The sequence below is a fragment of the Octopus sinensis genome, linkage group LG7, assembly GCF_006345805.1.
Source record: "Octopus sinensis linkage group LG7, ASM634580v1, whole genome shotgun sequence".
Classification (NCBI taxonomy): Eukaryota; Metazoa; Mollusca; class Cephalopoda; order Octopoda; family Octopodidae; genus Octopus; species Octopus sinensis.
Genome location: NC_043003.1, coordinates 95,011,100 through 95,028,599, shown reverse-complemented (window position 1 = coordinate 95,028,599; position 17,500 = coordinate 95,011,100). Strand labels below are relative to the sequence as shown.

Here is a 17,500-nt window from a genome sequence, read left to right as displayed (position 1 = left end):
GGAGGCCAGTCGATGCGGTACTGGCTACGGCCACTTTTGGATGGTTTTCTCTTGTGTGCCACCGGCACTGGTACCACAAAGACACAAATTCCATTGATGTTCATCTATTTTGATTTGTTTTGATTTTGATTTGATTTTGATTTTCACTTGCCTCAACAGGCCTTCACAAGTATCACAAGGAGGAAGGTATGCACAGGTGGACTGACTACGTCCCAGGTAGGGGCCATGGTTTATGGCCTGACTAGTCTTGCCGGGTCTTCGGATGGTGTTTTTATGTGCCACCGACACAGGTGGCACTATATATATATATATATATATATATATATATACACATACATCTTTTATCTTTTACTTGTTTGTCATTAGACTGAGGCCATACTGAAGCACTGCTTTGAGGAATTTTAATTGAATGAAACAACTACAGTACTTGTTCTTTTTGAAAGCCTGGTACCTATTTTATCAGTTGCTGTTGACAAACTACTTTGCTACAGGGACGTAAACATACCAACACTGGTTGTCAAAGTGGCAGGGAACAAACAGACATAAAGACACATGCTCACACACACGGTGGGCTTTTTTAAGTTTCCATCTACCAAGTCCACTCATAAGGAGTGGGTTTGGTAGATAACCTGAGACTATAGTGAAAGACACGTGCACAAGGTGCCACACAGTGGGACTGAACATGGAACCATGTGATTAGGATGCAAACTTCTTATCACACAGCCACATCTGCACTTACATGCATACACACACACATGTATGTGTGTGTGTGTGTGTGTGTGTGTGTATGTGTGTGTATATATATATATATATATATATTATATATATATATATATATATATACAGATAGATAGAGAGATAGATAGATATGTCATCATCATCTGAAAAGTTCCTGGTTTTAAGAGTATTGTGAAAGGCCTTGTTGGAGACCCGACCTTCCAAATTTTTTTCCAGGGCTTAGAAAAGCTGAAGGAATGCTGCAATAAGTGTGTGAGTCTGAGAGGGGAATATGTTCAATAAAATCATAATTAACTGACCGTCTTGTATTTTCTTTTACCTAAAGCCAGGAACTTTTCACTCCCTTGTATTCACACAAACACAGAAGGCTGTCTTTGCAGCATTATAAGCCCCCAGGTAAATCAATGTTCTGGGTCCTATGGCATTTATTTACTAGCAGCAAGCAACATTGTACATACATCAGAAATGAGACCCCGGATATGAGGCCCCAAGCATCTGCCCCATGTGAAATTGTTCAATCAGGTACTAATTAAGTGTCAAATATTTATACAGCTGGATTTCATGACCCTATACATGTATAAAGATGTCCTCATATAAATAGGCACAAAATGATACAACTGTATGTTGGTCACAAGATTTTGTGGTTTTTTTAATAGTCTGAACTGGAGGAAGAGGGCTGTACCCTGTACCTAAAGATTTAGTAGTCAGTACTCCAAGATTTAGGAGAGCAATCTGGTTGTTGCTATTTCTTGAACAACTGCAGAAAAACGATAGGCAGAGTGAAAATTCCAAAAAGAATATGTTCAGAGAAGGAAGGAAGAGACAAAGTTATTCGTTTCAGGCCTGAATTGGTGATGGATACAAATAGCAAGAAACAAATGTGTCTGAGTGGTGGTGGCATGAGGATCAGCCAATTCTGAGGAGCAGAGGCCATTGTAGTAGTAGAAGTGGTAGATGTGGAGACAAGATATATGGGCCACAAGTTGGAATGTAATACATCCCACAAAGATTTAAAGTTGTGCTGAGTATCATCAAACTTTGCACATAAAAAATTGGATGGTCAGGAAATTAGATGCTATGTGTTTGGTGCCGTTATGTATCACAAATAACTATGGTCTTAATGAACTAATGAACATGTGACTGTGGATTGCTCAGCCAATTACAAACAGCAGCTAAATCACAACTAACACCACCATCACATGCAACATACTCCTCACAAATAAAACCAGCATTGTAACCAAAACCATCATCACAGATAACAACATCATCTCAAGTAACACAACCATCATAATCAGCATCATCATCATCATCACAACCAGTACCAGAATTACAGTAAGCACCATCGTCATAACCAAAACCACCAGCACTGCAGTCATTTCAATGCAGTTTTGCTCAATAATAAGGCATCCAATATGCTCAAAAATAAGGCATCCAATATGCCTTATTTTACTTAGCTATCAGAAAGTTTCTGACTATCTCAAGATCTAATTTATAATAAACTTTTCTAGAAATTTATTTGAACCTGTTTAACATTATGAACCTGAAGTAATGTACCATCTCTTCAAAACTAATAGGATCTTATAAGATATTTATGTAACAATCCTCAAATTGGATTGACAGAAGAAAGTGAATATGAGATTGTATTGAAAAATCAATAAAAGTTCTTGATAATGAGAAATTTTCCGCAATAATATCTATACTTTCAGGGAGAAAATTATTGTATTTAAAGTAAAATACTGTCTCATTTCACAGTGAAAGTCGGATAACAGTTATTAAAATTGTAGTCTAAAATTAAAAAATAAATAAATAAAAAAAATTAAAAAGTCAAACTATAATTTAAAAGGACAACTAAAGTTTAGAATATAAAACTGGAGAACATGTCAGAACCAATTAATCATTCTACCAAATCTATACAGGTTGAATAGCTTAACAACTTATAATTTTCAGTTGAACTGGCAAACAGTAATTTCAATTGAAAAATTATTTTATAACAATATAAAGCAAATGAAAATTTTGGAAGGTATCAGAAATTTAATGACAAAATATAAACAAATCGAGTAGCGTGGCAGAATTAGTAGAGTTTATAAATGCTTAAAAGCTCTCTCACTAACAGTAGACAGCCATATCCATGTGAGCATTCAGTTGTTATCATATGTGTGTGTGTGTGTACATATATAAATGTTATATAGTTGTTTAAGAATCCATAAGTCAGAAAACATGCATTCATATATTTTTCAATAGAGAGGGAATATTAATTTGAATATATAGTATATACATTCACTTCAGCTGAACTTACCAATTGGTTTCACACTGGGTATTAAATAACTGGATATGAGATGGTTAAATAATACCATGTGCTCTTCAGAGATGGCGGTTGGCATACTTTTTTCCATACTGGCTATCTCTGAAGAGCACGAAGTATTACTTAACTATGCTGTTACCAAATATCTGGTTATTTAATATCTTGTGTAAAACTGGTTGCTAAGATCGGCTGAAATAGATCAATTAGGAAACATATATACATGTGTGTGTACATATATATATGATGGCTGTCCACTTGTGACCGAGGAAGACCATTGCTGACCATGAGGAATATTGTGCTTTCTAGGACTAACTTATATTTTGCATTTGCAGCTCCATTGGTGGCTAACGAGCCCTGCTCTTGACAAGCATACATGACTGCAAACATTGCAGACCAAGCTTTCCTCATTCACTACACCAGCGGCAGGCATTCAAGCAGCACACTTAAGTTCTTCACGCAGAATACATGCTCTCTCAAAGGTGCCAACCCCATCTTTAACCTGCTTCCTCCATCTGTGGCGATGACAGGCATTGCTCTCCCAGTCAGTCTCCTGCATATCACAGGCCTTTAATGAGGACTTCACACAGTCCTTAAATCACAGCCTTGGCTTCTGTCGGGGTCTCTATATATACATACATAAATCAATGAGGAAATAGAGGAACCTTTTAGTCCTGCTGTAAACAAACTCTGACATGGTGAAATATACCCAGTCCATGCTTCAAATTTGATAGTGAAAGAACCTAGCTATAGAAGATTTTCTAGAAGTGTACTCTACAAACAACAGACATGAGTTTTCTCTGCTGTATAGTGATAAAGGTGCTCTTAGCTAATTCATTGAAATAGTTACCAGTTACCTGCCATTATTATTTGTGATAGGCAAAAGAGAATTTACACCTTGTCTACTTAAAATCACAAAACCAAAACAAAGCACGAGCCTTAATAGCCTTTGTAATCACCTCTAGGTTTTTGAAGGTTGCATAATTTTATACCAGATAAAAATTTCAATGTATGTGGTCTTTGGCTTTTGTTGATCGAGGTGGTTCACTTTTATCTCACATTTTCATCTTAAGGCAATAAAAAGCAAAAAGCATGGCTTTTTCTTTTCATTCTGTCAAGAAAAAATATCTGGCAGGGATTTAAAGATATGGAAATTAAGAGAATCCAAAAACCTAAACTTCTACAAAGTGAGAGTGGAAATAATAAATGGTTTCTAGCATGGATCATACATTGTGAAAGGATGGAGAAACACTGATTAGAATGACCCATGTATTTGACAGATATTTATCCAGAAGGATGAAATTTAAAGTTCACACAAATGGTATCAGAATTCAGAATGGAAGGCAGCATTTTGTTGGCCAGCCTTACCGATTCTGTCAAATACTGGTATCTGTCAAAAATATTTAGCTTATGTTTCTAATTTCAAATTTTATTGAAATTGTAAAAAATAAATGTCAATGACTTTTAGGGACACCATACTCATTATGCAACCATAATAAACTCCAAAGAATACTAAACGTTTTTATAAGTCAATACAATTCCACTTATGTCAGCAGTGCTATTACATCACTTGTTAAGGTCATCTGTACAGATTTTCTATAGAGATTATAGCCAGCACTGATTTGTTATACTGTTTCATATCCAAATCTTACTATAATGGGCGTTATGTCTGTCTGTTCCCTTTGCATGGTCAAACGGCTAGACCAATGGTCACAATATGTTTTTCAGGATTATGAAGGAGGTAATCAGGAAGTTATTTAGCGAAAAAAATGTGAAAAATTATTTTTAGTGGATATTGAGTTTTGTATTAATAAATCACCTTTGATTTTTTTTACTAAAATTCTGGTGATGAGGATTAACTCTGGATTTCCACCCATACTCCATATAGTTCATGAATTTAGAGGGTTTAGATTTGTGATACTATCCCTTTATTTCTCATCGTAGATAGGCAGATTTGCTATCTTACTATAATGGGCATTATGTCCGTCTCTTTCTTCTTCACGGTCAGATGGCTGGACCAATGGTTACAATATTTTTTTGGGATTACAAAGACAGTCGTCAGGAAGGTTTTTAGCATTAAAAAATCAGAAAGTATGATTATTTCACATATATATCAATTTTTGAATTCATAAACCACCTTCACATTTTTATTAAAAATTCACCAACACCAAGTAACTGGATTTTTATCGTTATAGTATGTGGCCCCATTGCAGATATGAATGGGGTCGCGAGGACGGTTGATAGTGAAAATAAAATGGAAAAAGTGTGTCAGTATATAGTATGTGTGATTATTTAGTGGTTATTAAAGTGTGTCAGCCTCGTGCAGGATTCAAAATGGTCAATCGAAGCAGTTGTTTACATCTTAGTTTTGCCAATCAAAATAACTCCTGGTACCAGAACATTGAGAATTTATTCACATCTAACAGTGAGAGGTAAGTCTTAGTTTGATTTTTTGCAACTCTAAAGATTCTGCTTGTGCATTCACAGCAAACAAGGCACAGGGCCAAACATTAGATCATGTAGGTGTATTTTTATCCACACTGATATTTACACACAACCACTTATATGTCACCATGAATAGAGCAATGAACTCCAGTAATTTGAAAGTTAGAGTCAACCAAACAGAAAATATCGTCTAGAAAGAAGTTTTGTAATCATACTGATATTATCGAAAGGAATATGATTCATAATATAAATAAAGATATTTGTGAACTGTGAATGTATAAGAGAATAAACAAGCATAAAATAGTATAAACAACTAATATAAAAGTATATCTAAATAACATTTTCTTCTAATAAATTTTATGTAGTGGTCAAAAGAAACTCTGGCTTTCATTTGGAGTGGATCACATAACCATTCATGATACAGAAGCTGGGAGCCTATTTCAGTTTGGGAGTGAATCATCATCACATGTTACTTAGTTGCAAACACGTCAAATAGCTGCAACAGAATGTTGTATCACCAACAATAATGTAATTTCTCAAAGACATCACCCAGTCATCTATCAAGTACATTTACACATCTCTCAATACATACTGCTGTTATGACTTCCCTCCCTCATCTTATGCCTCCATCGTAGACGGGTAGATTTGCTACTATATCGAATGTAAACAATGTGATTGAAGATGGAAAAATAGGTAATGGTGTATATGCATATTTCAGGAGTTCTTGCTCCTTCATCAGGGCCACATCCAACCCATTAATCATCCACAAATTCATTGCTTAAATAGCCATTAAATATACAAGCATAACATTATTCAATATACCGATTTTACATATTAATGACTTGTAGGACACCATATTTTGTTATGCAACCATAATATACTACAAAGTATATTAAACACTTTAAAAGTAAATACTGTGTCCTACTGTGTTAGCAGTGGAGGCACATGGCCTAGTGGTTAGAGTAGCGGACTCGCAGTTGAGGGATCGCGGGTTCGAATCTCAGACTGGGCAATGAGTGTGTTTATGAATGAAACACCTAAGCTCCACGTGGCTCTGGCAGAAGGTAATTGCGAACTTTTGCTGACTCTTTCGTCACAACTTTCTCTCACTCTTTCCTCCTGCATCTTGCAGCTCACCTGTGCCAGACTGGCGTTCTGTCCAGGTGGGGAACCTATACGCCAAGGAAACTGGCCCTATGAGCCAGGCATGGCTCGAGAAGGAACAAACAACAACAAACTGTGTTAGCAGGGCTATTAAATCTCTCCAGATTTTCTATAGAAATATGTAAAATTGGTATATCCAATTAATATTGCTCTATATTTAATGGCAGTTTAAGCAATAAATTCATGGATGGTTAATGGGCTGGATGTGGTACTGACGAAGGAGCAAGAACCCCTAAAATGAGGCATATACAACCATTATCTATTTTTCCATCTTTGATTGCATTGTTGTTTACATTCTTTTCTCTTATTCTTTTATTTGTTTCCCATCATTTGACTGCGGCCATACTGGAGCACCGCTTTTAGTCGAGCAAATCTATTCCTTGTAAGCCTAGTACTTATTCTATCGGTTTCTCTTGCTGAACCGCTAAGTGACGGGGATGTAAGCACACCAGCATCGGTTGTCAAGCGATGTTGGGGGGACAAACACATACACACACACATATATATACATACATATATATATATATATATATATATATATATATATAATATATATATATATACGACAGGCTTCTTTCAGTTTCCGTCAACCAAATGCACTCACAAGGCTTTGGTCAGCCCAAGGCTATAGTAGAAGACACTTGCCCAAGGTGCCATGCAATGCGACTGAACCTGGAACCATGTGGTTGGTAAGGAAGCTACTTACCACACAACCACTCCTGCGTCTAATACATTAGACGTATTCAAATATGAATCATTGTATCAAATCAATGCTGGCTATGATTTCTATAGAAAATCTGTAGAGATAAGCTTAACAAGTAAATAAATGTCAATTAATATTAAGGCATGGCTAAGGCACAGGCATGGCTGTGTGGTTAAAATTTACTCTTTACTCTCTGGTACCTTGGACATGCGCCTTCTACTATGGGCCAACCAAAGTCTTGTGGGTGGATTTGAGAGATAAAAACTGAAAGAAACTTGTCATATGTAAACGATGTGATGTACATGATAAACGTATATATATATATCCCCAAAATGGAATAAGAACATAACAGATGGCAATAAAAACATATGGACAGATAGATGATATAAAGACGGACAAGAAAAAACAAAGACTTCTATCCATCAGTCAAATTTCCAAATTATCATTACAGTTTCATCATCATCATCATCATCGTTTAATGTCCACTTTTCATGCTAGCATGAGAAAAAAAAAAATATATATGATGTATGTGATATATATATATAGGGTGCGGTGGGTAAATTGTCGCCATCTTACATTTCTAATTTCGCGCATGAGCATTCTTTGTTCTTGTTTTTGTTGACTACACAGTATAGTAGAGTCAGTGACGCACAGTCTGAGAAAAACAGCATCATGATGCATTTCACTTGGCCAGAGATTTGGAAACAACATGTACTGCTTGGCATTCGCATCAGAAGTTCCATTTGAAAGTGTTTGGGTGCCAATCTGAGGACATGTACTGAGAGTGCTAAAAATCAAACATCCAGTCAATATTATGGTGTTTGAAGTGATCACTAGTGATGACGACATTATGCCTCGATTGATCTTCCCATACAGTCTCAGACTCAACGTGGAGGCCTACATCAAGTGCCTAGAGGAGGTAGTGCTACCCTGGGTCAAGAGGGTGGCTACTGGAAGACCCTATGTCTGGCAACAGGACTCTTCACCAAGCTACACAAGCAGGAAAACTCAGTTATGGCTGTCAAACAATTTCTGCAACAACATCACCCCCTAACATCCAGCCATCTAACCCCGCAGACTGCAACCCACATGATTACTATGTGTGGGCACAGTTAAGTGAGAGACCAACAAAACTCATTGTAAGACCAACGACAAACTGAAGGCAAGGATTATGACAGCATTCACCAACTTAAACAAGGAGACCATCCAGAAGAATTGCAGGAGACTCTGAAGTCGCCTGAAAGCTGTGGTTGAAGCCAATGGCAATCTTATTGAATAAATCCACTCTTTATAATATTTCAAAATATTTTGATGTAATTTTGGTAAACATATCTGTTAAAATGAGATGTCAGTGTTATTTTCATTTTTGCATAATTTAGATGACAGTTTATTCACCGCACCCTGTGTGTGTGTGTATGTATACACACACACACACACATATATATATATATATATATATATAATGTATATGATATATGGAAAATGTATGCATGTGTTACTGTCTCCTTATCTTGACATCACCTGATAGTTGAAAACGTGTCACCATCATGAAAGTAGTGTCTTTCATTTCTAAATGTTCAAAAGCATGTCTGGTCATGGGGAAATATTACCTTACTTGGAAAAGGATGAGTGTTGGTGACAAGAAGGGCATCCATCCAGCCATGGAAAGTCTACCTCATCAAATTCTGTCTAAGTGGACAAAGTGGATGTTAAAACAATAATAATAATGATGATATATTAAAGAGTTTCATATTCCCTCTGAGTAATTCTGGTTTACATCCATAATATCTGTTGTCAGTAATAATACATGAACACGTACATACATGCATACAGTATGGCCATAGCCAGCAGGTTGAAAATATGCAACTTAACATATACATATGGAATGGTTTCATCCTTTATTCAAACAAAGCATAGAAAAAATGTTTCAAATCCACAGCTCTGAAATTAATGACAGTAGGCCAAACTGGTAAACTTGTAGAAAAGAGAACATATCACCATGCTGGACCAAAAGCTATGGTACAGGATGAACATCTGAACTGATTCTTTAATGGTCTAGAAACAAATGAAGTTAAATGGTACTGCAAAGAGGCTAATAAAATCAAGAATTAGTTGAGGTAGCTTTTCTATGGCCAAATGACTTTCCTGTAACCAACCAATCTCACCAGCTTCCTCGTGGCCAGACAATGTTTTGCACAGAAGAGTGGAAATGAACACTGCTTGTATGACAGCGATGCTTGTTTACAATCATTATGTTATATCAGGACAAGGGGTATCACACAAACGCACACACACGTGGGCACATACAATAGACTTCTTTCAGTTTCCATCTACCAAATCCACCCACAAGGCTTTGGTTGGCCAGAGACTATAGTAGAAGATACTTGCCCGAGGCAACATGCCATGGGACTGAATCTAGGCCACATGGTCTAAACCACATCTAGCCACATATTTAAATACTAAAATTCTGTTTGTGTGTGTGTTTCTTGCTTTTGGACTAAACGAAACTTTGTCACAATAAAATGACAACTTATCTACAATTAGTCAAAGCCTTTGTGCCTGAAAAAATCTGAAGGGAAACTGACAGCGAGAAGTCTCAAAATATAAGAATACTCTTCATTATTACATCAACCATTTCTCACAAAAAAGGAAAGGAAAAGAATGAGTGGAACTTCGCATATACAAACAAGCACATGCATACAACTCAGACACAAAGACAAGTTATTCATAACAAATGCACGCATATACATAGACTGAGTTCTGTAAAAAAAATAAAACAAATTCACTGAATGACATGTTTATAAAGCTATGTAATAGTAAAACTTTAAGAATGTTATGTTTTCATTATTTCTCATTCTCTCTCCCTTGACAGCTCTGTCTACTTCTTGGTCTCAACCCCTTTCCCTAATTCATTCTCTCTGATATAGACAGATAGAAAGATACACATAAATGTTTATAAAATAAATGTATAGTATGTATGTAGCATGTATATACATACATGTATATATGTGTGTGCACACAAACACACACACACACACAATAATTGTCCTCCAGGTCTCTGAAGATGACCAGATTAGAGGCTTTACAGTTTGTAGGTCCTGAGAAGGCTTTATTAGCAATATTAGTATAAAATCAACAGTTGGCTCAGTGGTTAGAGCATTGGGCTCACAATCATAAGATAGTGAGTTCGATTCCCGGTTCAGGCTGTGCGTTGTGTTTTTGAGCAAGACACTCATTTTTACATTGTTCCAGTTCACTCAGCTGTAGAAAGGAGTTGTGATGTCAGTGGTGTGAAGCTGTGTCGGCATTTGCCTTTCCCTAGGACAACATCGGTGGTGTGGAGAAGAGAGGATGGTATGCATGGGCAATTGCTGGCCTTCCATAAAAATCAACCTTCACCGGACTTGTACTTCAGAGGGGAACTTTCTAGGTGCCAGCCCACGGTATTTCATGATTGAAGGGGTTTTTTACAGGAGAATGTAGTAGCAAAGCCAGTAGCCAGTGAGACTCTTGTTTTCTGTGCAGCCCTCCTCGCTTCAGCTTCTATGATTATTTCAGATTCTGAGTGCTATACTCCAGAGCATGTGTATGAGTGCGTATTGTTTTCTGCCATGGGCAAAGTTAATTTACATATATAGTAGAGACACAGCAATAATAATAATTTTAAATTGTTAAGAATGATAAAAATAAAAAATCAGTACTTACCCACACAGCAATCACAGTAAACACCAAAGCCAAGGTAAATTGCCAAACCCGCAATCCACTAGGGAGCCGAACATATAACTGGTCACTGTGGCCCAAAATCTGACTGAGCTGTGACAAAAATAAAATAAAGAATTACAAAGTTAGAAAACTGGAAAATTTCAGAGGAGGTCTTAGAAAATAAAAACATGAAAATTAAACAAACAAAAATGAATACAAAAACAACAGCAGCAGCCACCACTGCTGCTGCTATTGTCATCATTCCAAGCTGGCATGGGTTGGACCATGTGCATATAAAAATTATATGGAAGATAATTCCGAAAGTGAGAATGCAGTGAGTATTCATGATCATCATTATTATTTAAACAATGTTAACATGGCTCAGATGGTTGATTTGCTATGATCGAATGCCTTTCCTGTCATCAACCTTCACTTGCTTCCAAGCAAGGTCATATTCCTCTAAGGCTAGTCATGTTCTTGGAAATCTAGAAATGAATGGTACCACTAGCATGATGATGACACTTGTTTGCAATTAGCATGTGATGTCAAGACAAAACAGAACAAATATATATCATCATCATCATCATCATCGTTTAACGTCCGCTTTCCGCGCTAGCACGGGTTAGACGGTTCGACCGGGTCTGGGAAGCCAGGGGCCGCTCCAGGCTCCAGTCTGAATCTGGCAGAGTTTCTACGGCTGGATGCCCTTCCTAACGCCAACCACTCCGTGAGTGGATTGGGTGCTTTTTACGTGCCACCTGCACAGGGGCCGGAAGGTCCGGCATCGGTCACGATCGGTTCGAGCTTTTAACGTGTCAGCGGCACGGGGGCAACGAGGTCCGGGGTACTTTGGGGATCGGGGTACTTTGGGGATCCAGGGTACTTTGGGGATCCGGGGTACTTAGAATGGGTAGGGGGTAAGTGGAATTGCTGCAGAAAGCAGCCCGGGTCTTTGTAGTCACAGCATATCTCCAGAGATCTCGGTCCTTCGCCATTGCCTCAGTGAGGCCCAATGCTCTGAGGTCATGCTTGACTACCTCATCCCATGTCTTCCTGGGTCTACCTCTCCCCCTGATACCTTCAACTGTTTGGGAGTGGCACTTCTTCACACATCTCTCTTCATCCATCCGCAGCACATGACCATACCATCGCAAGCGTCGCTCTTGCACACCACATCTGATGCTTCTTATATCCAGCATTTCTCTCAGGATGCTTACACTCTGTCTTGCGCGCACACTGACACTACACATCCAGCGGATCATGCTAGCTTCATTTCTTTCAAGTCTACGCATGTCTTCTGCAGTCACAGCCCATGTTTCATTACCGTGGAGCATGGCAGTTCGCACACATGCATCATACAATCTACCTTTCGCTCTGAGGGAGAGACCTTTTGTTGCCAGTAGGGGTAGGAGCTTTCTGAACTTTGCCCAGGCTATTCGTATTCTAGTGGTGATACTCTCTGTGCATCCACCTCCGCTACTAACTTGGTCACCCAGGTAGCGGAAACTATCAACTACTTCTAGTTTCTCTCCCTGGAGTGTGATGGAATCTGTTTTCTGAGTGTCTGTTGTGTCTATTGTCCCTGTGCATCTGCCGCACATGAAAGCTATCTTATCTGTTAATTTCCCTTTAATGTTGCTGCACCTCTTATGTGTCCATAACTTACATTGGGTGCATCTTATGGAGTTTCTACCTGTACCTTTCCTACAGGTTGAGCAGGGCCACCTACCCGAGGGAGTGTGTGCTGAGTACCTCTTGCTGCTTACTAATACTTTGGTCTTTGCTACATTTATTCTAAGGCCCTTTGATTCCAACCCTTGCTTCCACACCCGAAATTTCTCTTCTAGTTCCGGTAGTGATTCTGCTATGAGAGCTAGGTCATCGGCATAGAGGAGCTCCCAGGGGCATCCCGTTTTGAATTCCTCTGTTATTGCCTGAAGGACTATGATGAATAAAAGGGGACTGAGGGCTGAGCCCTGGTGCACACCTACTTCTACCCGGAATTCTTCACTATATTCGTTGCCAATCCTAACCTTGCTGACAGCCTCTCTGTATAGAGCCTGTACAGCCCTTATTAGCCATTCTTCAATCTCCAGTTTCCGCATCGACCACCAGATAAGGGAACGGGGAACCCTGTCAAAGGCTTTCTCCAAGTCTACAAAAGCTATGTAGAGGGGTTTATCTTTAGCTAGGTACTTCTCCTGCAGTTGTCGGACCAGGAATATAGCATCAGTGGTGCTTCTACATGGTACAAAACCGAACTGCATTTCATCTAAACAAATTCTCTCCCTAATGAGATTGGTTATGACCTTCTCTGAGACCTTCATCACCTGGTCCAACAGTTTGATACCTCTGTAGTTATTTCTATCTAGAGCATCACCCTTACCCTTGTAGCAGTTGACTATGGTGCTGCTGCACCAGTCATTGGGTATGACTCCATTGTGAACTACCTGGTTTACAATGCGGGTGACTATGGTATAGCCCACATAGCCAGCTGTTTTAAGCATCTCAGCAGTGATTCCTGATAGGCCAGGGGCTTTGCCTGGTTTCATATCCTTAATTGCCTTATCTACAAGGGAGCTGTCTATTCGGGTAGCTGGTCCCTCTACTGGGTCAACATTTGGCAGGCTCTCCTCCTCCCATTCATTCTCCTCATTCAGCAGTCTTTCATAATGGCTTCTCCAAGCCTCTTTCTTTTCACTAGTAGTAAAAGCAAGTGCCCCATCATCCATGCGGACACATTTCTCTCCTATAACATCGCTATTTTCTCTGACACACTGTCTGGCAATCCGAAATACTTCAGCTCTTTGATCCTCGCGATGCTGGACATTGGCAAACTTCTTCTTTTCTGCTGCATCTTTGGCAATGTATACCTGCCGCCCAGCCTCCCTTTTGGCTATCTAGTACAGTTCCCTGCTGCCCCCATCCTTCCAGGCTTTCCAGGCCCATAGCATCGTGACCAACCAGGCTATCAGATGTTGCTACAATCACTGGCCACAATGCGCTTCGCATTGTTTAGCCTTCAAATGACGCCACCCTGCTGGTTAAGCGAGCAGGCCAACAGAAGAAAGAGTGAGAGAAAGTTGTGGCGAAAGAGTACAGCAGGGATCGCCACCACCCCCTGCTGGGGCCTTGTGGAGCTTTAGGTGTTTACGCTCAATAAACACTCACAACGCCCAGTCTGGGAATCAAAACCGCAATCCTATGATGGCGAGTCCGCTGCCCTAACCACTGGGCCATTGCGCCTCCACATATATCAGAGCAACAAGCTGGCCTTCGTGCCAATAGTACGTTAAAACACACCATTCGAGCATGATCGTTACCACGTCGCCTTACTAGCACTTGTGCTGGTGGAACGTGAAACATTCGAGTGAGGTCGTCGCCAGTGCTGCTGGACTGGCTCCTGTGCAGATGGTACATAAAAAGCACCATTTGGGCGTGACCGTTGCCAGTACCACCAAACTGGCCCCATGCCAGTGGCATGTAAAAGCACCCACTACACTCTCAGAGTGGTTGGCGTTAGGAAGGGAATCCAGCTGTAGAGACTGCCAGATCACAGTGGAGTCTGGTTCGCCAGACCTCAGTCAAATCATCCAACCCATGCTAGCATGGAAAGCAGACGTTAAATGATGATGAAGATGATGGTGATGATATATGTGACTTGCTCAAGAACACAACACAGCCTGGTTCAGGAATCAAACTCATTACTTCATGATTAGGAGCCTGATGCTCTAACCGCTGAACCATGGGCCTTCACATTCTATATATATACAATTAAATAAGGGAAGAAATTGATTTTAATCAATTAAAACCAATGGCCTAGCATATTTAAAAAAATCCGAAGATTAAAAATTTTTTTTAGATGAAGAAGGAAATGCTGCCAGACATTTTGTCTTACACTGTAAGGATTCTGCTAGCACAACAGCTTAGTAATGATGATGAGAACAATTATAATCCTTTCTTATTTTGGCACAAAGCCTGATATTATGGTGAAGGGGGTTAGTTAAGTACATTGACCAAAGTACTTGACAGGAACTTATTCTGTAGCCCCTGAAAGGATGAAAGGCAAAGTCAACTTCAACAGAATTTTAACTAAGAATGTAAAGACAGACGAAATACCTATTTCTTTACTGTTCACAAGAGGCTACACACAGAGGGGACAAACAAGGACAGACAAACAGATTAAGTTGATTATATCGACCCCAGTGCGTAACTGGTACTTATTTAATCGACCACGAAAGGACGAAAGGCAAAGTCGACCTCGGCGGAATTTGAACTCAGAACGTAACGGCAGACGAAATACTGCTAAGCATTTCACCCGGCGTGCCAACGTCTCTGCCAGATCGCCACCTTATGAAATACCGTTAAGCATTTTGTCTGGTGTGCTAATGATTCTGCCAGCTTGCTGCCTTTACTACTGATAATGGTTTTAAATTCTGGCACAGAGCAAGCAATTTTGGTGGAGGGGATAAGTTGATTACATTGACTCCAGTACCCAGCGGGTACTTATTTTACCGACCTCAAGAAGATTAAAAGACAGAGTCAATCTTGGCAGAATTTGAAACTAATAATAATAATAATAATATGTAAAACACTTTCAATACCGTGAAAACAACACCAAAACAAACCACAGCACATATCCAAGGCACACAGAGCTGTGCTTAGTTGTGCAGTGAAAGCATGCAATAAAAATAAGACTACTGAATAATAATAACTGAAAATTAGATATCTTAATTGGACACAAAGTCATTAAAGTCCCCAGCAAGAAATGAGGCATGCCTTGAAGCCTATTTTGTTTTTGTTTTTTTTAATTCCTATTTGAGAATAAAAACAAAAAGATGGAATAAGCAATGTAAACAATATATCAAAGTGAAAATTATTGACAACTTACTGTCACATTATGGTGACAACAGTAATACTAGGGCCAATGACAATAGTCATGATAATGATTGAGGTTGTAATATAGTCTATTACAGTAGTAATAACAACCAATCATGGCGGTGCCCATGGGGATAATTACGGACATCATTAAGGTGATAAATTTATGTTGTTAAAATACTGATAGCAGTGGTGGTAGTGGTGATGGTATTAGTGATGTTGGTGGTGGTGTTAGATATGGTAGTGTTGATAATTACCATGCTCATTAGAGTATTAATAATGACATTGAACTTGATGGCTATGATGATGGTGGTAATGATGACGATGATTGCAGAAGTGATCAAACCAAATTTGAAAATGATAATGACTGTACTTATAATAATGATGTTGGCGGAGATAGTTAATGAGATATAGACTGCCACAATCTCCATCCACTGTTGCTATCAACAGCCAATAGTTACTAAGATATTGATGATGATGAAGCGAGAGAGAGAGAGAGGGAGAGAGAGAGAGAGAGTGAAAACCAGTAAGATGTTGTTGGTGATGACAGTGACATCTGGTGAAATGCTGAGGATCATGATGACAGAGGGAGCTGGGGAGATGTTGATGATGATGACAGACAGCTACAGAAGAATTGATGGTGATGACAGAGAAGCCGGTAAAATGTTAGTGATGACAGTGACAGCTGGTGAGATGTTGGTGGGAATAACAGACATACCTGCTGAGGTGATGATGATGAGAGAGAGACGACTAATCAGGTGAAGATGACGGTGGTGATGACAACAATAGTGAGATATTAATGAGAACGACAGGTATCTGGTAAGATGGTGGTTGTGATGACAGTGAATACTGGTGAGGTATTGATGGTCATGATAGACATATCTACTGAATGATGAAGATGATAACAGTGATAACTACGAGGTGATGGTGAAGACAATGATAGTAGGTGTGAAATGTTAATGGGGATGACCGAGATATCTGGTAAGATGGTGGTTATGATGACAGCGACAGCTGGTGAGGTGTTGGTGATTATGATAAACATATCTGAGGTGATGGCTATGGTGGTGATGACAATGATTAGTAGGTGTGAGATGTTAGTGGGGATGACAGAGATAGAAGGTAAGATGCTTACGGAGGGGTTTGTGATGATGACAGATGGTTACAGGAGCAGGTAGTAATGATAGAAATACATATTGAGATATTGACAGTGATGACAGTGACTCGTACTAAGGTGGTGTTGGTGATGACAGAATAGCAGATGAGGAGCTGATAGTGATGACAGAGATAGTTGGTAACATGTTGGAATTCAAGACAGGTTGCTCCTAAGAGCTCCTCTATGCTGATGACCTTGCTCTCATAGCAGAATCACTACCAGAACTTGATAAGAAATTTTAGTTGTGGAAGTAAGGTTTAGAAACAAAGTGCCTTAAAGTCAATGTTGCAAAATCCAAAGTTCTAGTAATAGGAAGGCGAACACATCACAAACCCCTCCAGGTAGATGGCCCTGCTTGACCTGTAGAAAAGGTATAGCTAGAAACTCCGTAAGATGTACACAATGTAAGCTATGGACA

At 39.2% G+C, this 17,500-nt stretch overlaps 1 protein-coding gene across 10 annotated transcripts in view; it reads right to left on the bottom strand.

The window, feature by feature from the left end:
* LOC115213777 (tumor protein p53-inducible protein 11) overlaps positions 1–17,500 on the bottom strand; it is a 547,834-nt gene that overhangs the window by 84,320 nt on the left and 446,014 nt on the right. For all 10 annotated transcript variants that reach the window (XM_036504948.1, XM_036504954.1, XM_036504947.1 and 7 more), the window contains exon 3: positions 11,055–11,162. In XM_036504948.1, coding sequence (XP_036360841.1) covers positions 11,055–11,162 — 108 coding nt within the window. The remainder of the gene's footprint in view (positions 1–11,054; positions 11,163–17,500) is intronic.